At 45.8% G+C, this 27,908-nt stretch overlaps 2 protein-coding genes across 2 annotated transcripts in view; both read left to right on the top strand.

Moving 5' to 3' along the window:
* Window positions 1-283: 283 nt before the first annotated feature.
* On the top strand, window positions 284-11,269 carry LOC135507255 (ubiquitin carboxyl-terminal hydrolase isozyme L1-like). Its single transcript, XM_064926855.1, has 9 exons — window positions 284-435; window positions 580-591; window positions 2,304-2,432; window positions 3,042-3,183; window positions 3,807-3,892; window positions 8,197-8,244; window positions 8,342-8,411; window positions 8,611-8,669; window positions 10,628-11,269. Exons 1-9 carry the CDS (start codon window positions 403-405, stop codon window positions 10,709-10,711), a joined length of 663 nt encoding a protein of 220 aa, XP_064782927.1. The 5' UTR covers window positions 284-402; the 3' UTR covers window positions 10,712-11,269.
* A 1,323-nt stretch (window positions 11,270-12,592) lies between these two features.
* LOC135506633 (prominin-1-A-like) overlaps window positions 12,593-27,908 on the top strand; it is a 58,384-nt gene continuing 43,068 nt past the window's right edge. Inside the window, exons 1-3 of the mRNA XM_064925952.1 lie at window positions 12,593-12,974; window positions 26,052-26,122; window positions 26,273-26,346. Of these exons, the coding sequence (XP_064782024.1) occupies window positions 12,876-12,974; window positions 26,052-26,122; window positions 26,273-26,346 (244 nt within the window). The 5' untranslated portion in view covers window positions 12,593-12,875. The remainder of the gene's footprint in view (window positions 12,975-26,051; window positions 26,123-26,272; window positions 26,347-27,908) is intronic.

Below are 27,908 nucleotides of genomic sequence, written 5' to 3'. Positions count from 1 at the left end.
CTGACAAAAGTGATCTGCTCGAACGTGCCCATTACCCACCCGACTCTCAGCTGCGCTACTGAAGCGTCCACTGTTGTGTCGGGCTTGGACCAGTCCACCTTCTAGACTGCTCGTTAAAACTACACAGAACACCTCACACACATCTCTCTCTCACCTCACCTCCAATACTTCACTGTAATATGTATTGTCTTGTTTACAGACGAGGCGAGGCTACGGGAGGATCTATTGGCTTTTTCTCCTGTTCTCGTCCACCCCCGCCGAACGGCACAATGGAATATGACTGGCAGCATATGAAGCGGGTGGACGGTGGCAGTGTGATCATATCCCCCAAATCAGCAGCTGCTTGCGACAGAGCGGATTTGACAACATACCGATATACGGGACCGAACCTTACCGAACAGAATGGAGTGGCAACCAATGGAGATCAACCCGGAGGTAGAGAACCATCATAATAAATGTGGTTTTAATACGTATCATATACGTATCAAGACTGAGACGTAAAATACGCAGCTTCTCGGTTCTAACGGTCTCTCACTGTCTAAATAATGTATATTTTCTCTTTGTCTGTCTGTGTTTCAGATGCTGAACAAGGTGTGTATTTAATATCGCTGAGTCATAAGCGATATGACAGTTGTGTATATGACGTTACAACCAGACAACAGGACATTATAACCAACAGGTGGGTTATTATGGACCTGGCTCGGTCTGGAGTTAGAAATACAAGTATGGATCAGATTATCATCTGAACGGCAGCGCGACAGAGGTACACGAGATGAACCTGCTGTTAGAAAAGAGCATTTCCCTCGTAGACTACCGTCCGTCTCCCCGGTAGCATCTCTGCCACGCTGCGCCTGGTGCCTCACCCGGTGTCTAGGATACAGGGTGTGGTCTGATGGAAGGATGGAGAGAGCGACTAGAGATCAACTTGTCTCTGGCTCTGATTTGAAGTTCATCGCTATTCATTTGGGACAGACTGCCGTGCGGCCATAATGTTCTGATAAAGAAGTTAGATCAGCTGAGATGCTAAACGCGAGTGATTATAATGTTATTTATTATAATATTATTGATTTGAGGCCTGTTCTGCCGAGTCATCATGGACATTTTAGTGTCCATTACCGTGTAGAGTTTCAATTCGGGCTCAACAAACCATCTCTGAGTTCTACCCTCTACCTAACGGACATTTAACTGCTCTGTAAATCACATTTGATTGGTCACATACACATTTTAGCAGTTATTGCGGGTGTCGCGAAATGCTTGTGTCCCTACAGCCAACAGTGCCGTAATATCTTAACAATTCACCCATCTAAAAGTAAAATAACAGCATTAATACATATAACAATATTAGGATGAGCAATGTCTGGTGGCATTGACTACAATACTGTAGAATAGATTACGGTACATACATATGAAATAAGCAAAGCATTAGGTAATCATTATTAAAGTGACCAGTGATTCCATGTATATAGGACAGCAGCCTCTAAGGTGCAGGGTTGAGTAACCGGGTGGTGGCTATTTAACAGTCTGATGGCCTGGAGATAGATGCTGTTTATCAGTCTCTCGGTCCCTGCTTTGATGCATCTGTACTGACCTCGCCTTCTGGATGATAGCGGGGTGAACAGGCAGTGGCTCGGGTGGTTGTTCTCCTTGATGATCTTTATGGCCTTCCTGTGACATCGGGTGGTGTAGGTATCCTGGAGGGCAGGTAGTTTGCCCCTGGTGATGCGTTGTGCCGACCTCACTACCCTCTGGAGAGCCTTACGGTTGTGGGCGGAGCAGTTGCCGTACCAGGTGGTGATGCTCTCAATTGTGCATCTGTAAAAGTTTTAGGGGGCCAAGCCAAATTTCTTCATCCTCTTGAGGTTAAAGAGGCTCTGTTGCGCCTTCATCACCACACTGTCTGTGAGGGTGAACCATTTCAGATTGTCAGTGATGTGTACGCAGAGCAACTTGATAGTTTAGGGGCTTACGTTCTACTGTGTATATACACAGAGTATAGTGTTGTCATTGACTGGGTGAGTTCCAGATACACTGTCTAGATGGTCTGGGTGTTCTAGTCTAGCCTGTTGGTGTTGAGCTGTGTCCTGGTTGTTCTGATCTAGCCTGTTGGTGTTGAGCTGTGTCCTGGTTGGTCTGATCTAGCCTGTTGGTGGTGAGCTGTGTCCTGGTTGGTCGGATCTAGCCTGTTGGTGTTGAGCTGTGTCCTGGTTGGTCGGATCTAGCCTGTTGGTGTTGAGCTGTGTCCTGGTTGGTCTCTAGAGACTGATAGGAAACCTTTCTGTTAACGTTCTTTTTGACTGTTGCAGGTGCTCAGTGGGCTGGGGGTGTGTGGTAGCTGGGGCTTCGTGGATGTGTTGGGGCTGGAGGATGAGGGAGTGTCTTCAGTACCTTCTCCCAGCTGCGCCCTCATGCTGCTCTTCCCTCTGACACAACAGGTAACCAATGATCTAGCAGTATCTTTATTACATTGGAAATATGTAGCGCAGTGATGTGGTGCAAACTCTCTTCTGGGGACCCCGAGGTGATGCACATTTGTTTTGTTTTTTGCTCTAGTAGCTTGATTTGATTATTTGAATCTCCTGTGTAGTACTAGGGCAAAACCCAGAATGTGCAACCCCTGGGGTCCCAGGACACTAAACCTCAGCCCTGGGGTCCCAGGGGTCCCAGGACACTAAACCTCAGCCCTGGGGTCCCAGGACACTAAACCTCAGCCCTGGGGTCCCAGGACACTAAACCTCAGCCCTGGGGTCCCAGGACACTAAACCTCAGCCCTGGGGTCCCAGGACACTAAACCTCAGCCCTGGGGTCCCAGGACACTAAACCTCAGCCCTGGGGTCCCAGGACACTAAACCTCAGCCCTGGGGTCCCAGGACACTAAACCTCAGCCCTGGGGTCCCAGGACACTAAACCTCAGCCCTGGGGTCCCAGGACACTAAACCTCAGCCCTGGGGTCCCAGGACACTAAACCTCAGCCCTGGGCTCCCAGGACTGTTTGAGAGACTCTGATGTAGCATGATGATGATGATGACAACGGCATGTTTCAGCACGAGTCGTTCCGGCAGCAGCAGGCTGGGAAGGTGTCGGGGGGTACTGACCTCTACTTCCTGAAACAGACGGTGGTCAACTCCTGTGGCACCGTGGCTCTGCTGCACGCAGTCGCCAACAACCCCACCCACATTGAGTATGGTGAGTAGAAACGGGTCCTGCATGGAGCCAAGATAGAGGGGGGATGACGAATACCCACACTTGTGTTTGTAATAGTAGGCTGATTGGGTATGTGAAAATAGAATGTTTATAGTATGTGATATTTAGAACATGTAGTGATGTCATAGACAGTGCTTTACAGCTAAAAAAAAATACTTCCTCTATTGAGGAAGAGACTGGTCCTTATCTAGTAGAATTCACTGAATATTGAGGAAGAGACTGGTCTTTATCTAGTAGAATTCACTTCCTCTATTGAGGAAGAGACTGGTCTTTATCTAGTAGAATTCACTGAATATTGAGGAAGAGACTGGTCTTTATCTAGTAGAATTCACTGAACTCTATTGAGGAAGAGACTGGTCTTTTCATAATCAGTTGATGATTAGATCCGAGGACTGACTATCAACCAAAACAATTGCTGATTAGATGAAGCCTTCTCAGTGTGGATGAGGGTAGGATGTTGATGTGCTGCTTACTGAATATATTTATACTAAACACTACATTCTAAATAGTATGTAGTATGATTAGTACACAGTATGTAGTTTTACAAAGTAGTAGGGAAGCCAGATTCAGACAGGACCAGTGTGTAACAGCTCTCTCTGTGCCAGATGGTGACTCTGCTCTGAAGAAGTTTCTAGATGAGACGGCTGACATGACCCCCGCCCAGCGAGCCACACACCTGGAGAACAACCAGGTAACACACACATTCACAGTGATCGACACACACAGTAATACACTCATGCACACACCTTGGCTATGTCCCAATTACCACTCCTTCCTCCCAAAGTGTGTACTTGTTCTATGGTGGGAACTCCCTCTAGCCAAAGCTTCCTCCACTAATCCTCGATCTGTAGTGAACGAGTCCGTACGTCAGGAGAAGGTAGAATGATTGGGGGACACCTCACTTCCTTAACTGGAAATATGGGAAGATCCATGTCAGAAATCCACGAGAGGGGTTAGAACCCGGTGTTGTGAGGCGTGACTTGCTTTACACATCAAACCAATCAAATACCTGGCTTGGGAGGAGCTCCGAAGGTGTTCACAGGGTAGTGCCGTAGGAGTTACCCTGACGACTAACATGTCAACAGAACAGGCACTGTGACTAAACATTTGGACTGCTCAGCTACCCTGACGACTAACATGTCATAACCCATGGTAGGCCTGTAGTGTAGGTAGACCCTACACATATAACCCATGGTGGACCTGTAGTGTAGATAGGCCTGTAGTGTAGGTAGACCCTACACATATAACCCATGGTGGGCCTGTAGTGTAGGTAGACCCTACACATATAACCCATGGTAGGCCTGTAGTGTAGGTAGACCCTACACATATAACCTGTGGTGGGCCTGTAGTGTAGGTAGACCTACACATACAGTGGGACAAAAGTATTTCGTCAGCCACCAATTGTGCAAGTTCTCCCACTTAAGATGAGAGAGGCCTGTAATTTTCATCATAGGTACACTTCAACTGTGACCAACAAAATGAGAGAAAAAAAATCCACAAAATCACATTGTAGGATTTGTAATGAATTTATTTGCAAATTATGGTGGAAAATAAGTATTTGGTCAATAACAAAAGTTTATCTCAATACTTTGTTATATATCCTTTGTTGGCAATGCCAGAGGTCAAACGTTTTCTGTAAGTCTTCACAAGGTTTCCACACACTGTTGCTGGTATTTTGGCCCATTCCTCTAGAGCAGTGATGTCAGCATTCTTTGTCCTCCAAACACGACAGTTGAGTTTTTACCAAAAGTTCTATTTTGGTTTCATCTGACCATATGACATTCTCCCAATCTTCTTCTGGATCATCCAAATGCTCTCTAGCAAACTTCAGACGGGCCTGGACATGTACTGGCTTAAGCAGGGGGACACGTCTGGCACTGCAGGATTTGAGTCCCTGGCGGCGTAGTGTTACTGATGGTAGGCTTTGTTACTTTGGTCCCAGCTCTCTACAGGTCATTCGCTAAGTCCCCCGTGTGGTTCTGGGATTTTTGCTCACCGTTCTTGTGATCATTTTGACCCCACGGGATGAGATCTTGCGTGGAGCCCCAGATCGAGGGAGATTATCAGTGGTCTTGTATGTCTTCCATTTCCTAATAATTGCTCCCACAGTTGCTTTCTTCAAACCAAGCTGCTTACCTATTGCAGATTCAGTCTTCCCAGCCTGGTGCAGGTCTACAATTTTGTTTCTGGTGTCATTTGATAGCTCTTTGGTCTTGGCCATAGTGGAGTTTGGAGTGTGACTGTTTGAGATTGTGGACAGGTGCCATTTATACAGGTAACGAGTGGAGGACAGAGGAGCCTCTTAAAGAAGAAGTTACAGGTCTGTGAGAGCCAGAAATCTTGCTTGTTTGTAGGTGGCCAAATACTTATTTTCAACCATAATTTGCAAATTCATTAAGTCTTACAATGTGATTTTCTGGAATTTCTTTTCTCATTTTGTCTGTCATAGTCTAAGTGTACCTATGATAAATTCCAGGCCTCATCTTTTTAAGTGGGAGAACTTGCACAATTGGTGGCTGACTAAATACGTTTTGCCCCACTGTATAACCCAGGGCATATAGGATGTACCCTTCGTCTCTTGGGACATTCATTGGGACCTCTCTCTCCATCTGCAAACAGGCTTTCAAAGCTTCCATATCTGAGGACAGAAAACATCACTAACAGGCTGAATATAATTCTGTCCTCAGTTTTCCCCTGAAAAGATTCCCCAGTTCATAATGTCCTCTGTCAACATGGCCTGTAGCCTGTCCTCTGTCAACATGGCCTGTAGCCTGTCCTCTGTCAACATGGCCTGTAGCCTGTCCTCAGTTTTCCCCTCACTGAAAAGATTCCCCAGTTCATAATGTCCTCTGTCAATGGCCTGTAGCCTGTCCTCTGTCAACATGGCCTGTAGCCTCTGTCAACATGGCCTGTATGGCCTGGCCTAGCCTGTCCTCTGTCAGCCTGTCCTCTGTCACATGGCCTGTAGCCTGTCCTCAGTTTTCCCCTGAAAAGATTCCCCAGTTCATAATGTCCTCTGTCAACATGGCCTGTAGCCTGTCCTCTGTCAACATGGCCTGTAGCCTGTCCTCTGTCAACATGGCCTGTAGCCTGTCCTCTGTCAACATGGCCTGTAGCCTGTCCTCTGTCAACATGGCCTGTAGCCTGTCCTCTGTCAACATGGCCTGTAGCCTGTCCTCTGTCAACATGGCCTGTAGCCTGTCCTCTGTCAATATGGCCTGTAGCCTGTCCATGGCCTGTAGCCTGTCCTCTGTCAACATGGCCTGTAGCCTGTCCTCTGTCAACATGGCCTGTAGCCTGTCCTCTGTCAACATGGCCTGTGGCCTGTCCTCTGTCAACATGGCCCCTCCTGTCAACATTCCCTGTGGCCTGTCCTCTGTCAACATGGCCTGTGGCCTGTCCTCTGTCAACATGGCCTGTGGCCTGTCCTCTGTCAACATGGCCTGTAGGCCTGTCCTCTGTCAACATGGCCTGTGGCCTGTCCTCTGTCAACATGGCCTGTCCTCTGTCAACATGGCCTGTAGGCCTGTCCTCTCTGTCAACATGGCCTGTGGCCTGTCCTCTGTCAACATGGCCTGTAGCCTGTCCTCTGTCAACATGGCCTGTAGGCCTGTCCTCTGTCAACATGGCCTGTGGCCTGTCCTCTGTCAACATGGCCTGTGGCCTGTCCTCTGTCAACATGGCCTGTGGCCTGTCCTCTGTCAACATGGCCTGTGGCCTGTCCTCTGTCAACATGGCCTGTGGCCTGTCCTCTGTCAACATGGCCTGTGGCCTGTCCTCTGTCAACATGGCCTGTGGCCTGTCCTCTGTCAACATGGCCTGTGGCCTGTCCTCTGTCAACATGGCCTGTGGCCTGTCCTCTGTCAACATGGCCTGTGGCCTGTCCTCTGTCAACATGGCCTGTGGCCTGTCCTCTGTCAACATGGCCTGTGGCCTGTCCTCTGTCAACATGGCCTGTGGCCTGTCCTCTGTCAACATGGCCTGTGGCCTGTCCTCTGTCAACATGGCCTGTGGCCTGTCCTCTGTCAACATGGCCTGTGGCCTGTCCTCTGTCAACATGGCCTGTAGCCTGTCCTCTGTCAATATGGCCTGTAGCCTGTCCTCTGTCAATATGGCCTGTAGCCTGTCCTCTGTCAACATGGCCTGTAGCCTGTCCTCTGTCAACATGGCCTGTGGCCTGTCCTCTGTCAATATGGCCTGTAGCCTGTCCTGTCCTGTCTGGTAGCCTGTCCTGTCCTGTCTGGTAGCCTGTCCTCTGTCAACATGGCCTGTAGCCTGTCCTGTCTGGTAGCCTGTCCTGTCTGGGTAGCCTGTCCTGTCTGGGTAGCCTGTCCTGTCTGGGTAGCCTGTCCCTTCACTGACAGCTGCCTGTTCACTCTCTTCCTTCCACCTCTTGGTTTTTGTTCTGGGTCGGCAGGTCGGTTAGTGGTTAGAGCGTTGGGCCGGTAACCGGAAGGTTGCTGGATCTAATCCAAGCTGACAAGGTAAAAATCTGTCGGTCTGCCCCTGAACAAGGCAGTTAACCCACTGTTCTCCAGTAGGCCGTCATTGTAAATAAGAATTTGTCCTTAACGGACTTGTCTAGATAAATAAATAAATAAACTGGGACTTTATTGACAGGTGTGGGCCTTTCCTACTCCTGCCTAATTAATTGAATTTACCACAGGTGGACTAAAGTTGTAAACATTTTAAGGATGATTAGTGGAAACCAAATACACCTGAGCTCCACTTCTAGTTGCCGAGCAAAGGGTCTGAATACTGGTGTAAATAAGGTATTATAAAATGTTATAAATTAGCCAACATTTCTAAACATCTTTTTGATTTGTCAATCGGCCATTGTGTGTAGATTAATGGTGGAGAAAACAAACCATTTAATCCGTTTTAGAATAATGTAACAAAGTGTGGAGAAAGTCAAGGGGTCTGAATTCTTCCCGAATGCAGTAAGTACCTGTCTCCATATATTTGTTTAAATGTGTATGTTGCTCTCTCTTGCAGGCCATCAGAGAGGCTCATGATGAAGTGGCAGCACAGGGCCAGTGCAGGGTGAGAACACAATGCAAAATAAGGACCTCCTCAGATGTTACTTATGTATAATTTTATACTCTCTTTCTAACCCTCTTTCTCTCCCTCCCTCTTTCAGGTGGAGGCAGATAACGTGAACTTCCATTTTATCACCTTTGTCAATGTGAAAGGACAGCTTTATGAGCTGGGTGAGTGTGTGGCTGAGTCCCAGTGTTCCGCCCCGTGTCCCCAGGTGTTCCACCCCGTCTCGTCTCCCTGCCCCGTGTCCCCAGGTGTTCCGCCCCGTCTCGTCTCCCTGCCCCGTGTCCCCAGGTGTTCCACCCCGGGTGTTCTCTCCCCGTCTCCCGGGTGTGTATTTACACACTTTCTGTCTGTGACTCTGTGTAGATGGTAGGATGGAGGGACCGGTGAACCATGGAACCACCAAGGATGACTCCTTCATCAAGGTACGTTCCTCTTCCATTCATCTAATCCCAGTAGATGTGTCTAACTGTAAATCCCAGGCAAATTTATCGCCCAACAGAGCGCAGCACAGTGTCGTTTTTCCTCACAAAAGGCGGCTCGTTGTAGTGCGCCCCGACGGTCTCCCTTCCCTCCCCGACAGCCGGAACGCGCCGTGTCGTCGTCCCTCCCGTGGGGACAGTGAGGAGGCAGCGACGCTTGATTGGTTCCTTAATCTGATCTATAAACTAGGCATGACAGTGGCCTATTTTGTATTGATAAACAAATGCGTATAATCAACAAATGTTCCAACAATAAAAACCAAACAAAAATGGAACCTTATAGACTCCCAGATGTGTTTTGAGTAGAAGTATAACTAGTGATTCCAGGTTATTGGTTAAACAGCTGCAATGTGCTTTTCTCTGCGACCAAAACATGACTTCCTATTGCTAGCTGATGTGGGAGTGCATGACATCCTATTGCCAGCTGATGTGGGTGTGCCTACCTTCTATTGCCAGCTGATGTGGGAGTGCATACCTTCTATTGCCAGCTGATGTGGGAGTGCATACCTTCTATTGCCAGCTGATGTGGGAGTGCATACCTTCTATTGCCAGCTGATGTGTGTGTGCCTACCTTCTATTGCCAGCTGATGTGGGAGTGCATACCTTCTATTGCTAGCTGATGTGGGAGTGCATGACATCCTATTGCCAGCTGATGTGGGAGTGCCTACCTTCTATTGCCAGCTGATGTGGGAGTGCATACCTTCTATTGCCAGCTGATGTGGGAGTGCATACCTTCTATTGCCAGCTGATGTGGGAGTGCATACCTTCTATTGCCAGCTGATGTGGGAGTGCATACCTTCTATTGCCAGCTGATGTGGGTGTGCCTACCTTCTATTGCCAGCTGATGTGGGAGTGCCTACCTTCTATTGCCAGCTGATGTGGGAGTGCATACCTTCTATTGCCAGCTGATGTGGGTGTGCCTACCTTCTATTGCCAGCTGATGTGGGAGTGCCTACCTTCTATTGCCAGCTGATGTGGGAGTGCCTACCTTCTATTGCCAGCTGATGTGGGAGTGCATACCTTCTATTGCCAGCTGATGTGGGAGTGCCTACCTTCTATTGCCAGCTGATGTGGGAGTGCATACCTTCTATTGCCAGCTGATGTGGGAGTGCCTACCTTCTATTGCCAGCTGATGTGGGTGTGCCTACCTTCTATTGCCAGCTGATGTGGGAGTGCCTACCTTCTATTGCCAGCTGATGTGGGAGTGCATACCTTCTATTGCCAGCTGATGTGGGAGTGCCTACCTTCTATTGCCAGCTGATGTGGGTGTGCCTACCTTCTATTGCCAGCTGACGTGGGAGTGCATACCTTCTATTGCCAGCTGATGTGGGAGTGCATACCTTCTATTGCTAGCTGACGTGGGAGTGCATACCTTCTATTGCTAGCTGACGTGGGAGTGCATGCGTTCAAGCTGTATGTTTAAACTGGGATAAGGTTGTAGTTTACACGGGCAAGTATTAGAATATTTGCCAGGGCATATTTTAATTATTAATCTGATTATTTCACAGATCTGGGAAGCTAAAAGGCTAGCTAGCTTGCTGTGTTTAGCCATACTGGAGATGTGAGAAGCTGAAAGACTAGCTATCAGGCCTGTAGCGCTATGCAGGTGACTCTTGTAGAAAGCACCAGGAATATATAGTGTGGAGAGGATGTGTTCGTTGGGATGACGTCTCCCGAGAAATCATAATGTTGATGCCTGGCCAACATCTAGACGATGTAGAATGGAGTGTGTAGACATTCTACATCTGTCAGACGTCTTGCCATTGAGCTCACTGCGTCGTCCCAGTGTATCCTTTTTAACCAGAGGGTTGTGCTTGCTGGGCTGTTCGTCTAGCGTTTCGCTACATTTAGCAGAGGCTCCAGAGCCACATGGTTATAATCTCTCTCCTTTCTCTCCTCAGGATGCAGCCAGGGTGTGTCGGGGTTTTGTGGAGAGAGCAGAGGGAGAGGTCCGCTTCTCTGCTGTGGCCCTCTGTCATACCTAGAGACCCTGGAGAGGGACACACACACGAACGGGGTTTTGTGGAGAGAGCAGAGGGAGAGGTCCGCTTCTCTGCTGTGGCCCTCTGTCATACCTAGAGACCCTGGAGAGGGACACACACACACACACGAACCATGGTGTACACACACCCGGTATATAATGGAAACAGTTTGCACTCTCCCCACACACACCGCAGCACACACACCGCAGCACACATGCGTAGATGGTAGTTTGCACAAGCCTGGTGTCATGTTGATGTCACTACTGCTGTACTTTCTGTCTGCTGTACTGTTATTTATTTTTCCGAGTCCGATCACCACTGAGAAAGTAGTGCCCTTACATGGGGGAGGAGGGAGCCGGTTGATCTGCAGCCTGTGAGGTGTTCCTGTTTTTCTGCTGTCTGACTCCTCTGCTCTGTTTCTAACCGCTGTTACGTCAGACTACGATGTTAGGATGACACTGTTACTGTGTTAGGATGACACTGCAACAATGCTGGCTGTGCTTTGCCTTACTGCATCTTCCTGTGCTGCTGACTGCCAATAAACAACCAAACTACACACTTCTCCGCTCCTCTGTGAAGTCATTAACTTCTGTAATTACTATACTGGAGTAGCTTTTCAGAGTAAAATGTTGACGTACCTTTGACTTTAGGAAGGTATTTCAGTTCTCTTTCCATCCTGATAGTTTCAAACATGTTTGATTTTACTTAAAGTAGTATCCTTACTTTAATATTTTTATATTTGACTACTTTCACTTCACTACATTCCTAAAAAAAATATGTACATTTTTCCTGACATACAAAAGTCCTCATTACATTTTGAATGCTTAGCAGGACAGACAAATTGTCCAATTAACTTCCTTGTCAAGAGAATCTCTGGTAATCCCATACTGCCTCTGAGCTGGAGGACTCACTAAACAGAACATCTCTGGTCATCCCTACTGCCTCTGATCTGGGGGGGGCAGTTATCCCCTAGTGTGTGTGTGTGGGGGGGGCAGTTATCCCCTGGGGGGGGGGGCAGTTATCCCCTAGTGTGGGGGGGGGCAGTTATCCCCAAACACTTATCAATCATATTACTACTTACATCAAATTCTCGACATTTCTCTCAAAACAGTTGGATTGTTTAGCGTAAAGCTTTTGTACTTGTATATTGAACATATATTCCACTGGGGTTATAAATCTACAACTTCTTCAAAATGTCAAATGTGATCAATTTACCACAACTGTTTTGTTGAAATATCTCCAAGTTGTGATAAATAATTTGGTGACATCGTGAACGTGACGGGGAGATTTACCCCCAGGGGGCAGTTACCCTGGAACCATACTGTGTTGACCCTTTAGAACATTAGTTAAATCATCTAAACGGAATTAAAAAGAAATTTGGACTCTAAAAAAACTTCCATGGACATAGTTAACTATGTAAATCATGTTAAGTAGCCTAATAATGAACCCATGTTTTGATGTGAAAACATTTGTATTTATATGAATGAATCTGTAAAAATAAAACATGTTGAAAAAAAAACCTCATTAAATAACAGAAGTCCAAAGTTATCGCTGTGGTCGTCGGACGGAATTTATCCAGATCAGAGCTGGGAGCGCGTCGCCGTGGTCACAGACGCGGTGCGGCAGCGCGTCGCCGTGGTTAGACACCGTGCGGCAGCGCGTTGCCGTGGTTACAGATGCGGTGAATCAACGCGACCTTTCTGCTTCTCTGGCGCTCGGTGGCAGCAGCGTCACGTTGTCTCGCCAGCTGACCGGGATTATAACGCCACCGTTTGTAAAATACACACACCGCCCCAACCCCCCCCTCCAACATTCTTCTATCCTCCCCGTCCTGCGGGCACCAGGACCGGCTGCTTGGCGTCTGTCTCGCGCCTGGCCGGTTGGAGGTTATTTTTAGTGTCCGGTTGGTTCGTGTTGCAGTGTGGGGAGTCACGATAGATAATTTTCCTCTACAGCCCAACCGGGAGACGCTCACGCCGAGTTACGGAGAATCCTGGTAGAATAACGGATATAACAGATACGGGCCCTCCGTGAGCCTAAACCGGTGGAATAACAAGCCCAGCTGTCCGGTAGGAATTAAGGGACGACATTGCCGAGCTTTTCTTAACGGAGAAAGGATATTTAAACCCCACGAACGCACCATAGCCTACTGAAGCCGTTATCAGAGATGGCCAGCACCGGGACTGAGCGCGAGGAACCTCACGTTCCCCTGGACGAACTGAGACATCCCGAGCCTGCATTCAGAGAGGCGCAGAAGTGGATCGAGGTGAGATGTCTGTGTATATAAACGGGTTATTACCAGGGTTATAAATGTTATATTACAGTAGGGGGTTATAAATGTTATATTACAGTAGGGGGTTCTGGAGACCGGGGTTATAAATGTTATATTACAGTAGGGGGTTATATTACAGTATGGGGTTATAAATGTTATATTACAGTAGGGGGTTATAAATGTTATATTACAGTAGGGGTTATAAATGTTATATTACAGTTGGGGGTTCTGGAGACCGGGGTTATAAATGTTATATTACAGTAGGGGGTTCTAGACACTGGGGTTATAAATGTTATATTACAGTAGGGGGTTATAAATGTTATATTACAGTAGGGGGTTATAAATGTTATATTACAGTAGGGGGTTATAAATGTTATATTACAGTAGGGGGTTCTGGACTGGAGACCTGGGACTGAGGGGATAGCCTATAAATGTACTGTTGCAGTAGGGGGTTCTGGACTGGAGACCTGGGACTGAGGGGATAGCCTATAAATGTACTGTTGCCCTGTCACCTGTTGTCTGGCAGGGTGTCCGGTTACAACTTGACTAGAAGGCACAATGTGGGACATTACTGCTGCGTGATGAAGTGTGTGTGTGTGTGTGTGTGTGTGTGTGTTTGAGTGAGACTAAGAGAATATTATCTAGTAAGGGATGGAACTTACTAGAATAGTATCTCTCCGTTCCTCTCGGTGGCCATGTTTGGTTTGTCTGAAGACACCTGGAGAGAGAAACCCGTTCCCCCTGAGCGCATGCACCAGAACCCCGCCTCCCGCAGGCGAGAGCCAGGAGATTCCGGATGGTAGCCATGGCAGTGAAAATGTGGACTAGTATTCACGCACATGGCTCTCTCTGTGATGTTTACAATCAATCATGTCGTTTCAGTGACTTCTGTGTGTGTCGAGGGGGTGGGTCTTGTTATTATGAGTAGATCTACATGGTAACCTGTTTTCCGCCATCTGATTGGTGGACAGCGACTGAGTGAAGTCAGCTAGTTCAACACTTCCTGTCTCAACCAGAGATCATGAGGATGATGATGGTATCTTTGGTATCTTGTCAATCACCACCTTCACACACACACACACCTTAGCCAAATACATTTAAACTCTGTTTTTCCCAATTCCTGATATTTAGTCCAAGTAAAAATTATCTTTCTTAGGTCAGTTAGGATCACCGCTTTATTTTAAGAATGTGAAATGTCAGAATAGTAGAGAGAATTATTTATTTCAGCTTTTATTTCTTTCATCACATTCCCAGTGGGTCAGAAGTTTACATACACTCAATTAGTATTTGGTAGCATTGTCTTTAATTTTTTAAAACTTGGGTCAAACATTTCGGGTAGCTTTCCATAAGCTTCCCACAATAAGTTGGGTGAATTTTGGCCCATTCCTCCTGATAGAGCTGGTGTAACTGAGTCAGATTTGTAGGCCTCCTTGCTCGCACACGCTTTTTCAGTTCTGCCCACACATTTTCTATGGGATTGAGGTCAGGGCTTTGTGATGGCCACTCAAATACCTTGACTTTGTTGTCTTTAAGCCGTTTTGCCACAACTTTGGAAGTATACTTGGGGTCATTGTCCATTTGGGCCTTCGAAATTAGGCTCAAGTTTCTAAACGATATCATAACCGCCATCGATAAGAGACATTACTGTGCAGCCGTATTCATCGACCTGGCCAAGGCTTTCGACTCTGTCAATCACCACATCCTCATCGGCAGACTCGACAGCCTTGGTTTCTCAAATGACTGCTTCGTCTGGTTCACCAACTACTTCTCTGATAGGGTTCAGTGTGTCAAATCGGAGGGCCTGATGTCCGGACCTCTGGCAGTCTCTATGGGTGTGCCACAGGGTTCAATTCTCGGGCCGACTCTCTTTTCTGTATACATCAATGATGTTGCTCTTGCTGCTGGTGAGTCTCTGATCCACCTCTACGCAGACAACACCATTCTGTATACTTCTGGCCCGTCTTTGGACACTGTGTTAACAACCTCCAGGCAAGCTTCAATGCCATACAACTCTCCTTCCGTGGCCTCCAACTGCTCTTAAACGCAAGTAAAACAAATGTATTCTCTTCAACTGATCGCTGCCCGCACCTGCCCGCCCATCCAGCATCACTACTCTGGACGGCTCTGACTTAGAATACGTGGACAACTACAAATACCTGGGTGTCTGGTTAGACTGTAAACTCTCCTTCCAGACTCACATTAAGCATCTCCAATCCAAAATAAAAACTAGAATCTTCCTATATCGCAACAAAGCATCCTTCACTCATGCTGCCAAACATACCCTTGTAAAACTGACCATCCTACCGATCCTCGACTTTGGTGATGTCATCTATAAAATAGCCTCCAACACTCTACTCAGCAAACTGGATGCAGTCTATTACAGTGACATCCGTTTTGTCACCAAAGTCCCATATACTACTCACCACTGTGACCTGTACGCTCTCCTCGCTTCATTGGTTGGTCCTACAAGTCTCTGCATAAAGCCCCGTCTTATCTCAGCTCAAACCCACCCACTCGTAGCACGTGCTCCAGCAGGTATATCTCACTGGTCACCCCCAAAGCCAATTCCTCCTTTGGTTGTCTTTCCTTCCAGTTCTCTGCTGCCCATGACTGGAACGAATTGCAAAAATCTCTGAAGCTGGAGACTCACATCTCCCTCACTAGCTTTAAGCACCAGCTGTCAGAGCATTTTACAGATCACTGCACCTGTACTTAGCCTATCTGTAAACAGCCCATCTATCCACCTACCTCATCCCCTTACGGGTATTAATTTATTTATTTTGCTCCTTTGCACCCCAGTATCTCTACCTGCACATTCATCTTCTGCCGATCTACCATTCCAGTGTTTAATTGCTATATTGTAATTACTTCGCCACCATGGCCTATTTATTTCCTTAACTTACCTCATTTCCACTCACTGTATATATACTTTTTGTTTTCTTTTGTTCTACTGTATTATTGACTGTATGTTTTGTTTATTCCATGTGTAACTCTGTGTTGTGGTATGTGTCGAATTGCTATGCTTTATCTTGGCCAGGTCACAGTTGTAAATGAGAACTTGTTCTCAACTAGCCTACCTGGTTAAATAAAGGTGAAATAAAATAAACATTTTTTTTTAAATGCGACCAAGCTTTAACTTCCTGACTGATGCCTTGAGATGTTGCTACATAATTTTCCTACCTCATGATGCCATCTATTTTGTGAAGTGCACCAGTCCCTCCTGCAGCAAAGCACCCCTACAACATGATGCTGGCACCCCCGTGTTTCACGGTTGGGATGGTGTTCTTCGGCTTGTAAGTCTCCTCCTATTTCCTCCAAACATAACAATGGTCATTATGGCCAAACAGTTCTATTTTTGATTCATCAGACCAGAGGACATTTCTCAAAAAAGTACGATCTTCGTCCCCATGTGCAGTTGCAAACCATAGACTGGCTTTTTCATGGCGTTTTGGAGCAGTGGCTTCTTCCTTGCTGAGCGGCCTTTCAGGTTATGTCGATATAGGACTCATTTTACTGTGGATATAGATACTTTTGTACCTGTTTCCTCCAGCATCTCCACAAGGTCCTTTGCTGTTGTTCTGGGATTGATTTGCACTTTTTGCACCAAAGTATCTTCATCTCTAGGAGACAGAACGCGTGCGTCTCCTTCCTGAGCGGTATGACGGCTGCGTGGTCCCATGGTGCTTATACTTGCGTACTATTGTTTGTACAGATGAACGTGGTACCTTCAGGCGTTTGGAAATTGCTCCCAAGGATGAACCTGACTTGTCGAGGTCTACAATTTATTTTCTGAGGTCTTGGTTGATTTCTTTTAATTGTCCCATGATGTCAAGCAAAGAGGCACTGAGTTTGAAGGCCTTTCAATACATCCACAGGTACACCTCCAATTGACTCAAATTATGTCAATTAGCCTATCGGAAGCATCTAAAGGCATGAAATCATTTTCTGGAATTTTCCAAGCTGTTTCAAGGCACAGTAAACTTGGTGTATGTAAACTTCTGACCCACTGGAATTGTGACACAGTGAATTATAAGTGAAATAATCTGTCTGTAAACAATTGTTGGAAAAATGACTTGTGTCATGCACGAAGTAGATGTCCTAACCGACTTGCCAAAACTATAGTTTGTTAACAAGAAATGTGTGGAGTGGTTGAAAATTGAGTTTTAATGACTCCAAACTAAGTGAATGTAAACTTCTGACTTCAACTGTAGGTAGCACACAGGAGGACATTTATCTCTGTTGGGATCATTTCCTTTTTAATTTATAGCCAGAGTTAAAAATGTCCTGTTTTGACTAATTTAATAGAGTGGGTTAGGTCTGCTCAATACCAAATTATTATACCCCCTGAGTCTCTTCCCTGTTTCACACCTGGTAGTGTGGTGGATGGGACTCCCAGCTCTCTGTAACCTAGAGGACAACCAGTGGGTCCATCTCCTCTATACCACCCACCTGGTAGTGTGGTGGATGGGACTACCAGCTCTCTGTAACCTAGAGGACAACCAGTGGGTCCATCTCCTCTATACCACCCACCTGGTAGTGTGGTGGATGGGACTACCAGCTCTCTGTAACCTAGAGGACAACCAGTGGGTCTGTCTCCTCTATACCACCCACCTGGTAGTGTGGTGGATGGGACTACCAGCTCTCTGTAACCTAGAGGACAACCAGTGGGTCCATCTCCTCTATACCACCCACCTGGTAGTGTGGTGGATGGGACTACCAGCTCTCTGTAACCTAGAGGACAACCAGTGGGTCCATCTCCTCTATACCACCCACCTGGTAGTGTGGTGGATGGGACTACCAGCTCTCTGTAACTTAGAGGACAACCAGTGGGTCCATCTCCTCTATACCACCCACCTGGTAGTGTGGTGGATGGGACTACCAGCTCTCTGTAACCTAGAGGACAACCAGTGGGTCCATCTCCTCTATACCACCCACCTGGTAGTGTGGTGGATGGGACTACCAGCTCTCTGTAACCTAGAGGACAACCAGTGGGTCCATCTCCTCTATACCACCCACCTGGTAGTGTGGTGGATGGGACTACCAGCTCTCTGTAACCTAGAGGGCAACCAGTGGGTCCATCTCCTCTATACCACCCACCTGGTAGTGTGGTGGATGGGACTACCAGCTCTCTGTAACCTAGAGGACAACCAGTGGGTCCATCTCCTCTATACCACCCACCTGGTAGTGTGGTGGATGGGACTACCAGCTCTCTGTAACCTAGAGGGCAACCAGTGGGTCCATCTCCTCTATACCACCCACCTGGTAGTGTGGTGGATGGGACTACCAGCTCTCTGTAACCTAGAGGACAACCAGTGGGTCCATCTCCTCTATACCACCCACCTGGTAGTGTGGTGGATGGGACTACCAGCTCTCTGTAACCTAGAGGACAACCAGTGGGTCCAACTCCTCTATACCACCCACCTGGTAGTGTGGTGGATGGGACTACCAGCTCTCTGTAACCTAGAGGACAACCAGTGGGTCCATCTCCTCTATACCACCCACCTGGTAGTGTGGTGGATGGGACTACCAGCTCTCTGTAACCTAGAGGGCAACCAGTGGGTCCAACTCCTCTATACCACCCACCTGGTAGTGTGGTGGATGGGACTACCAGCTCTCTGTAACCTAGAGGACAACCAGTGGGTCCATCTCCTCTATACCACCCACCTGGTAGTGTGGTGGATGGGACTACCAGCTCTCTGTAACCTAGAGGGCAACCAGTGGGTCCATCTCCTCTATACCACCCACCTGGTAGTGTGGTGGATGGGACTACCAGCTCTCTGTAACCTAGAGGACAACCAGTGGGTCCATCTCCTCTATACCACCCACCTGGTAGTGTGGTGGATTGACTACCAGCTCTCTGTAACCGAGAGGACAACCAGTGGGTCCATCTCCTCTATACCACCCACCTGGTAGTGTGGTGGATGGGACTACCAGCTCTCTGTAACCTAGAGGATAACCAGTGGGTCTGTCTCCTCTATACCACCCACCTGGTAGTGTGGTGGATGGGACTACCAGCTCTCTGTAACCTAGAGGACAACCAGTTGGTCCATCTCCTCTATACCACCCACCTGGTAGTGTGGTGGATGGGACTACCAGCTCTCTGTAACCTAGAGGACAACCAGTGGGTCCATCTCCTCTATACCACCCACCTGGTAGTGTGGTGGATGGGACTACCAGCTCTCTGTAACCTAGAGGGTAACCAGTGGGTCCATCTCCTCTATACCACCCACCTGGTAGTGTGGTGGATTGGACTACCAGCTCTCTGTAACCGAGAGGACAACCAGTGGGTCCATCTCCTCTATACCACCCACCTGGTAGTGTGGTGGATGGGACTACCAGCTCTCTGTAACCTAGAGGATAACCAGTGGGTCTGTCTCCTCTATACCACCCACCTGGTAGTGTGGTGGATGGGACTACCAGCTCTCTGTAACCTAGAGGACAACCAGTGGGTCCATCTCCTCTATACCACCCACCTGGTAGTGTGGTGGATGGGACTACCAGCTCTCTGTAACCTAGAGGACAACCAGTGGGTCCATCTCCTCTATACCACCCACCTGGTAGTGTGGTGGATGGGACTACCAGCTCTCTGTAACCTAGAGGGTAACCAGTGGGTCCATCTCCTCTATACCACCCACCTGGTAGTGTGGTGGATGGGACTACCAGCTCTCTGTAACCTAGAGGACAACCAGTGGGTCTGTCTCCTCTATACCACCCACATGGTAGTGTGGTGGATGGGACTACCAGCTCTCTGTAACCTAGAGGACAACCAGTGGGTCCATCTCCTCTATACCACCCACCTGGTAGTGTGGTGGATGGGACTACCAGCTCTCTGTAACTTAGAGGACAACCAGTGGGTCCATCTCCTCTATACCACCCACCTGGTAGTGTGGTGGATGGGACTACCAGCTCTCTGTAACCTAGAGGACAACCAGTGGGTCCATCTCCTCTATACCACCCACCTGGTAGTGTGGTGGATGGGACTACCAGCTCTCTGTAACCTAGAGGACAACCAGTGGGTCCGTCTCCTCTATACCACCCACCTGGTAGTGTGGTGGATGGGACTACCAGCTCTCTGTAACCTAGAAGACAACCAGTGGGTCCATCTCCTCTATACCAGGTTTCTTGTAGGATGACAATGTCTGTATTTTTGATTTCTTTGGTGATGTCCAGGTTCCTGCTCATTAGGCCAAAGACAGATGACCTCAGATCTGGTATATTCCAGGATCAGATCTCTCTCTCCACCTGTCTCTCTCAATCTGTCTCTCTTTCTGTCTCTCTCTTCTTAATTCTCAAGTTATTTGTGACTGGTAAGGCTGCCTCTCTTTCGTGTGTCTGTGTGTGGGTGACATTGGTGTCCAAGGAAACATAACAGCAGTAGCCTTTCAGGTTAGTTTGTCTCCTTGAGGCCCCGCCCCCTGCATGGCACAGTGGCCACATAGAAATGTGTGTTCTAGAACAGAGATACCTCTGACGTGTGTTCTAGAACAGAGATACCTCTGACGTGTGTTCTAGAACAGATATACCTCTGGCGTGTGTGTGTGTTTGTGTGTGTTTGTGTGTGTGTGTGTGTGTGTGTGTGTGTGTGTGTGTGTGTGTGTGTGTGTGTGTGTGTGTGTGTGTGTGTGTGTGTGTGTGTGTGTGTGTGTGTGTGTGTGTGTGTGTGTGTGTGTGTGTGTTTTTTGTGTGTTTTTTTTACATGCCAGATGTCACAGCTGTCCTTGCAGGGATTAATTGGAATAGCTTCAGATGTCCAACTGCAATATCTCTGTGGAGGTGTGTGTGTGTAATCTGGAGAGTTAGATGGAGAGAGAGTCCGTACAATAATTATACATTTGATTAATATAGATTATAGAAAATTATTATATGAAATAATGTTTGATTGGGCCTCCCTCGTCGCGCCGCGGACTAAGGCACCGCATCGCAGTGTTGAGGCGTCACTACAGATCCAGGTTCTGGATTAACTGGGTTAATAACCTGATGTTGAGTCAGTAGAATAGTGTCTATCGTTGGATGTTGAGTCAGTAGAATAGTGTCTATCGTTGGATGTTGAGTCAGTAGAATAGTGTCTATCGTTGGATGTTGAGTCAGGAGAATAGTGTCTATCGTTGGATGTTGAGTCAGTAGAATAGTGTCTATCGTTGGATGTTGAGTCAGTAGAATAGTGTCTATCGTTGGATGTTGAGTCAGGAGAATAGTGTCTATCGTTGGATGTTGAGTCAGTAGAATAGTGTCTATCGTTGGTAGACTGGGTTAATAACCTGATGTTGAGTCAGTAGAATAGTGTCTATCGTTGGATGTTGAGTCAGGAGAATAGTGTCTATCGTTGGATGTTGAGTCAGTAGAATAGTGTCTATCGTTGGATGTTGAGTCAGTAGAATAGTGTCTATCGTTGGATGTTGAGTCAGTAGAATAGTGTCTATCGTTGGTAGACTGGGTTAATAATCTGATGTTGAGTCAGGAGAATAGTGTCTATCGTTGGATGTTGAGTCAGTAGAATAGTGTCTATCGTTGGATGTTGAGTCAGTAGAATAGTGTCTATCGTTGGATGTTGAGTCAGTAGAATAGTGTCTATCGTTGGTAGACTGGGTTAATAATCTGATGTTGAGTCAGGAGAATAGTGTCTATCGTTGGATGTTGAGTCAGGAGAATAGTGTCTATCGTTGGATGTTGAGTCAGGAGAATAGTGTCTATCGTTGGATGTTGAGTCAGGAGAATAGTGTCTATCGTTGGATGTTGAGTCAGTAGAATAGTGTCTATCGTTGGATGTTGAGTCAGTAGAATAGTGTCTATCGTTGGATGTTGAGTCAGTAGAATAGTGTCTATCGTTGGATGTTGAGTCAGTAGAATAGTGTCTATCGTTGGATGTTGAGTCAGTAGAATAGTGTCTATCGTTGGTAGCCTGGGTTAATAACCTGATGTTGAGTCAGTAGAATAGTGTCTATCGTTGGATGTTGAGTCAGTAGAATAGTGTCTATCATTGGATGTTGAGTCAGGAGAATAGTGTCTGTCGTTGGTAGACTGGGTTAATAACCTGATGTTGAGTCAGGAGAATAGTGTCTATCGTTGGATGTTGAGTCAGGAGAATAGTGTCTGTCGTTGGTAGACTGGGGTTAATAATCTGATGTTGTCAGGAGAATAGTGTCTATCGTTGGATGTTGAGTCAGTAGAATAGTGTCTATCGTTGGATGTTGAGTCAGGAGAATAGTGTCTATCGTTGGATGTTGAGTCAGGAGAATAGTGTCTGTCGTTGGTAGACTGGGGTTAATAATCTGATGTTGAGTCAGGAGAATAGTGTCTGTCGTTGGTAGACTGGGGTTAATAATCTGATGTTGAGTCAGGAGAATAGTGTCTATCGTTGGATGTTGAGTCAGGAGAATAGTGTCTATCGTTGGATGTTGAGTCAGTAGAATAGTGTCTATCATTGGATGTTGAGTCAGGAGAATAGTGTCTGTCGTTGGATGTTGAGTCAGTAGAATAGTGTCTGTCGTTGGTAGACTGGGGTTAATAATCTGATGTTGAGTCAGGAGAATAGTGTCTATCGTTGGATGTTGAGTCAGTAGAATAGTGTCTATCGTTGGATGTTGAGTCAGTAGAATAGTGTCTATCATTGGATGTTGAGTCAGGAGAATAGTGTCTATCGTTGGATGTTGAGTCAGTAGATCGTTGGATAGTGTAGTGTCTATCGTTGGATGTTGAGTCAGGAGAATAGTGTCTATCGTTGGATGTTGAGTCAGGAGAATAGTGTCTATCGTTGGATGTTGAGTCAGTAGAATAGTGTCTATCGTTGGATGTTGAGTCAGTAGAATAGTGTCTATCGTTGGATGTTGAGTCAGTAGAATAGTGTCTATCGTTGGATGTTGAGTCAGGAGAATAGTGTCTATCGTTGGATGTTGAGTCAGTAGAATAGTGTCTATCATTGGATGTTGAGTCAGGAGAATAGTGTCTATCGTTGGATGTTGAGTCAGGAGAATAGTGTCTATCGTTGGATGTTGAGTCAGTAGAATAGTGTCTATCGTTGGATGTTGAGTCAGTAGAATAGTGTCTATCATTGGATGTTGAGTCAGGAGAATAGTGTCTATCGTTGGATGTTGAGTCAGTAGAATAGTGTCTATCGTTGGATGTTGAGTCAGGAGAATAGTGTCTATCGTTGGTAGACTGGGTTAATAATCTGATGTTGAGTCAGTAGAATAGTGTCTATCGTTGGATGTTGAGTCAGTAGAATAGTGTCTATCATTGGATGTTGAGTCAGTAGAATAGTGTCTATCGTTGGTAGACTGGGTTATTAACCTGATGTTGAGTCAGGAGAATAGTGTCTATCGTTGGATGTTGAGTCAGTAGAATAGTGTCTATCATTGGATGTTGAGTCAGTAGAATAGTGTCTATCGTTGGATGTTGAGTCAGTAGAATAGTGTCTATCATTGGATGTTGAGTCAGGAGAATAGTGTCTATCGTTGGATGTTGAGCCAGTAGAATAGTGTCTATCATTGGATGTTGAGTCAGGAGAATAGTGTCTATCGTTGGATGTTGAGCCAGTAGAATAGTGTCTATCATTGGATGTTGAGTCAGGAGAATAGTGTCTATCGTTGGATGTTGAGTCAGGAGAATAGTGTCTATCATTGGATGTTGAGTCAGTAGAATAGTGTCTATCATTGGATGTTGAGTCAGGAGAATAGTGTCTATCGTTGGATGTTGAGTCAGTAGAATAGTGTCTATCGTTGGATGTTGAGTCAGGAGAATAGTGTCTATCGTTGGTAGACTGGGTTAATAACCTGATGTTGAGTCAGTAGAATAGTGTCTATCGTTGGATGTTGAGTCAGGAGAATAGTGTCTATCGTTGGATGTTGAGTCAGGAGAATAGTGTCTATCGTTGGTAGACTGGGTTAATAACCTGATGTTGAGTCAGTAGAATAGTGTCTATCGTTGGATGTTGAGTCAGGAGAATAGTGTCTATCGTTGGATGTTGAGTCAGGAGAATAGTGTCTATCGTTGGTAGACGGGTTATTAATCTGATGTTGAGTCAGTAGAATAGTGTCTATCGTTGGATGTTGAGTCAGGAGAATAGTGTCTATCGTTGGATGTTGAGTCAGTAGAATAGTGTCTATCGTTGGATGTTGAGTCAGTAGAATAGTGTCTATCGTTGGTAGACTGGGTTAATAACCTGATGTTGAGTCAGTAGAATAGTGTCTATCGTTGGATGTTGAGTCAGGAGAATAGTGTCTATCGTTGGATGTTGAGTCAGGAGAATAGTGTCTATCGTTGTTAGACGGGTTATTAATCTGATGTTGAGTCAGTAGAATAGTGTCTATCGTTGGATGTTGAGTCAGTAGAATAGTGTCTATCGTTGGATGTTGAGTCAGGAGAATAGTGTCTATCGTTGGATGTTGAGTCAGTAGAATAGTGTCTATCGTTGGATGTTGAGTCAGTAGAATAGTGTCTATCGTTGGTAGACTGGGTTAATAACCTGATGTTGAGTCAGTAGAATAGTGTCTATCGTTGGATGTTGAGTCAGGAGAATAGTGTCTATCGTTGGATGTTGAGTCAGTAGAATAGTGTCTATCGTTGGATGTTGAGTCAGTAGAATAGTGTCTATCGTTGGTAGACTGGGGTTAATAATCTGATGTTGAGTCAGGAGAATAGTGTCTATCGTTGGATGTTGAGTCAGTAGAATAGTGTCTATCATTGGATGTTGAGTCAGGAGAATAGTGTCTATCGTTGGATGTTGAGTCAGGAGAATAGTGTCTGTCGTTGGATGTTGAGTCAGGAGAATAGTGTCTATCGTTGGATGTTGAGTCAGGAGAATAGTGTCTATCGTTGGATGTTGAGTCAGGAGAATAGTGTCTATCGTTGGATGTTGAGTCAGGAGAATAGTGTCTATCGTTGGATGTTGAGTCAGGAGAATAGTGTCTATCGTTGGTAGACTGGGTTAATAATCTGATGTTGAGTCAGGAGAATAGTGTCTGTCGTTGGATGTTGAGTCAGGAGAATAGTGTCTATCGTTGGTAGACTGGGGTTAATAATCTGATGTTGAGTCAGTAGAATAGTGTCTATCCTTGGATGTTGAGTCAGTAGAATAGTGTCTATCGTTGGATGTTGAGTCAGGAGAATAGTGTCTATCGTTGGATGTTGAGTCAGGAGAATAGTGTCTGTCGTTGGATGTTGAGTCAGGAGAATAGTGTCTATCGTTGGATGTTGAGTCAGGAGAATAGTGTCTATCGTTGGATGTTGAGTCAGGAGAATAGTGTCTATCGTTGGATGTTGAGTCAGGAGAATAGTGTCTATCGTTGGATGTTGAGTCAGGAGAATAGTGTCTATCGTTGGTAGACTGGGTTAATAATCTGATGTTGAGTCAGGAGAATAGTGTCTGTCGTTGGATGTTGAGTCAGGAGAATAGTGTCTATCGTTGGTAGACTGGGGTTAATAATCTGATGTTGAGTCAGTAGAATAGTGTCTATCATTGGATGTTGAGTCAGTAGAATAGTGTCTATCGTTGGATGTTGAGTCAGGAGAATAGTGTCTATCGTTGGATGTTGAGTCAGGAGAATAGTGTCTATCGTTGGATGTTGAGTCAGGAGAATAGTGTCTATCGTTGGATGTTGAGTCAGGAGAATAGTGTCTATCGTTGGATGTTGAGTCAGTAGAATAGTGTCTATCGTTGGATGTTGAGTCAGTAGAATAGTGTCTATCGTTGGATGTTGAGTCAGTAGAATAGTGTCTATCGTTGGATGTTGAGTCAGGAGAATAGTGTCTATCGTTGGATGTTGAGTCAGTAGAATAGTGTCTATCGTTGGATGTTGAGTCAGGAGAATAGTGTCTATTGTTGGTAGACTGGGTTAATAACCTGATGTTGAGTCAGGAGAATAGTGTCTATCGTTGGATGTTGAGTCAGGAGAATAGTGTCTATCGTTGGTAGACTGGGTTAATAACCTGATGTTGAGTCAGTAGAATAGTTATCGTTGGTAGACGGGGGTTATTAATCTGAACCTCTTTAGAACCTGGCTAGAACCTCTTTAGAACCTTTTTAGAACCTGGTTAGAACCTCTATAGAACCGTGATGATGTGTGTTCTCCCCAGGAGGTGACGGGAAAAGGTTTCGGTGAGAAGGACTTCCGGAGCGGCCTGGAGAACGGGATCCTGCTCTGCGAGTGAGTCTGTGACCTCACTTCCGCCTTTGAAATCCCCACAATCCTCTGCTGTTCCACTGTCTCTCATTAAACACACACACACACACACACACACACACACACACACACACACTGAGTGTAGTGAAGTATTTGTCTGTGTGTCTCTTCCAGGTTACTGTGTTCCATCAGACCAGGTTTGGTCCAGAAAATCAACAGACTCCCCTCGCCCATCGCTGGACTGGTCAGTACCACTAAATCAAATGGTTTAGAAACACCTTTCTACATCAGCCGATGTCACAAAGTGCTGTACAGAAACCCAGCCTAAAACTCCAAACAGCAAGCAATGCAGATGTAGAAGCACGGAGGCTTGGAAAAACTCCCTAGAAAGGCAGGGACCTAAGAACAAACCTAGAGAGGAACCAGGCTATGAAGAGTGGCCAGTCTTCTGGTACTATACTAATGTTACCTAACCAATAACTAGGCTGTACTGGGTAGAGAGGAACCAGGCTACTGCACCAATACTACACTAATACTACACTAGACTACACTAATACTGCACTAATACTGCACTAATACTACACTAATGCTGCACGAATACTGCACCAATACTACACTAATGCTACACTAGACTACACTAATACTGCACTAATACTGCACTAATGCTACACTAGACTACACTAATACTACACTAATACTACACTAATACTACACTAATACTGTACTAATACTACACTAATGCTGCATGAATACTGCACAAATACTACACTAATACTGCACTAATACTGCACTAATAGTGCACTAATACCTCGCTAATACTACACTAGTACTGCACTAATACCTCGCTAATACTACACTAGTACTACACTAATACCACACTAATATTACACTAGTACTACACTAATACTACACTAGTACTACACTAATACCACAATAATACTACACTAGTACTACACTAATACTACACTAATACTATGCTAATGCTGCACTAATACTACACTAATACTACACTAATACTACACTGATACTACACTAATACTATGCTAATGCTGCACTAATACTACACCAATACTGCACTAATACTACACTAATGCTGCACTGATACTACACCAATACTGCACTAATACTATGCTAATGCTACACTAATACTACACCAATACTGCACTAATACTATTCTAATGCTGCACTAATACTACACCAATACTGCACTAATACTACACTAATACTATGCTAATACTATGCTAATACTACACTAATACTGCACTAATACTATGCTAATACTGCACTAATACTGCACTAATATTGCATTAATACTACACTAATACTGCACTAATACTATGCTAATGCTGCACTAATACTACACCAATACTGCACTAATACTATGCTAATGCTGCACTAATACTACACCAATACTGCACTAATACTATGCTAATACTATGCTAATGCTGCACTATTACTGCACTAATACTACACTAATGCTACACTAATGCTACACTAATACTACACCAATACTGCACTACTGCTGCACTAATACTGCACTAATACTATGCTAATACTGCACTACTGCTGCACTAATACTGCACTAATGCTACACTAATACTACACCAATACTGCACTAATACTACACTAATACTATGCTAATACTGCACTAATACTGCACTAATATTGCATTAATACTACACTAATAGTGTTGCCTATGCCCATTGCTGGACTGGTCAGTATTATACTACTATATTACTACAATACTACTGCTATACTGCTACACTACTACTGCAATACTACTAATAAACTAAACCTCTACTCTCTTTCC

This window comes from Oncorhynchus masou, chromosome 20 (assembly GCF_036934945.1).
Source record: "Oncorhynchus masou masou isolate Uvic2021 chromosome 20, UVic_Omas_1.1, whole genome shotgun sequence".
Taxonomy (NCBI): Eukaryota; Metazoa; Chordata; class Actinopteri; order Salmoniformes; family Salmonidae; genus Oncorhynchus; species Oncorhynchus masou.
Note: the sequence above shows the minus strand (reverse complement) of the source record. Positions and strands in the feature narration are given on the sequence as shown.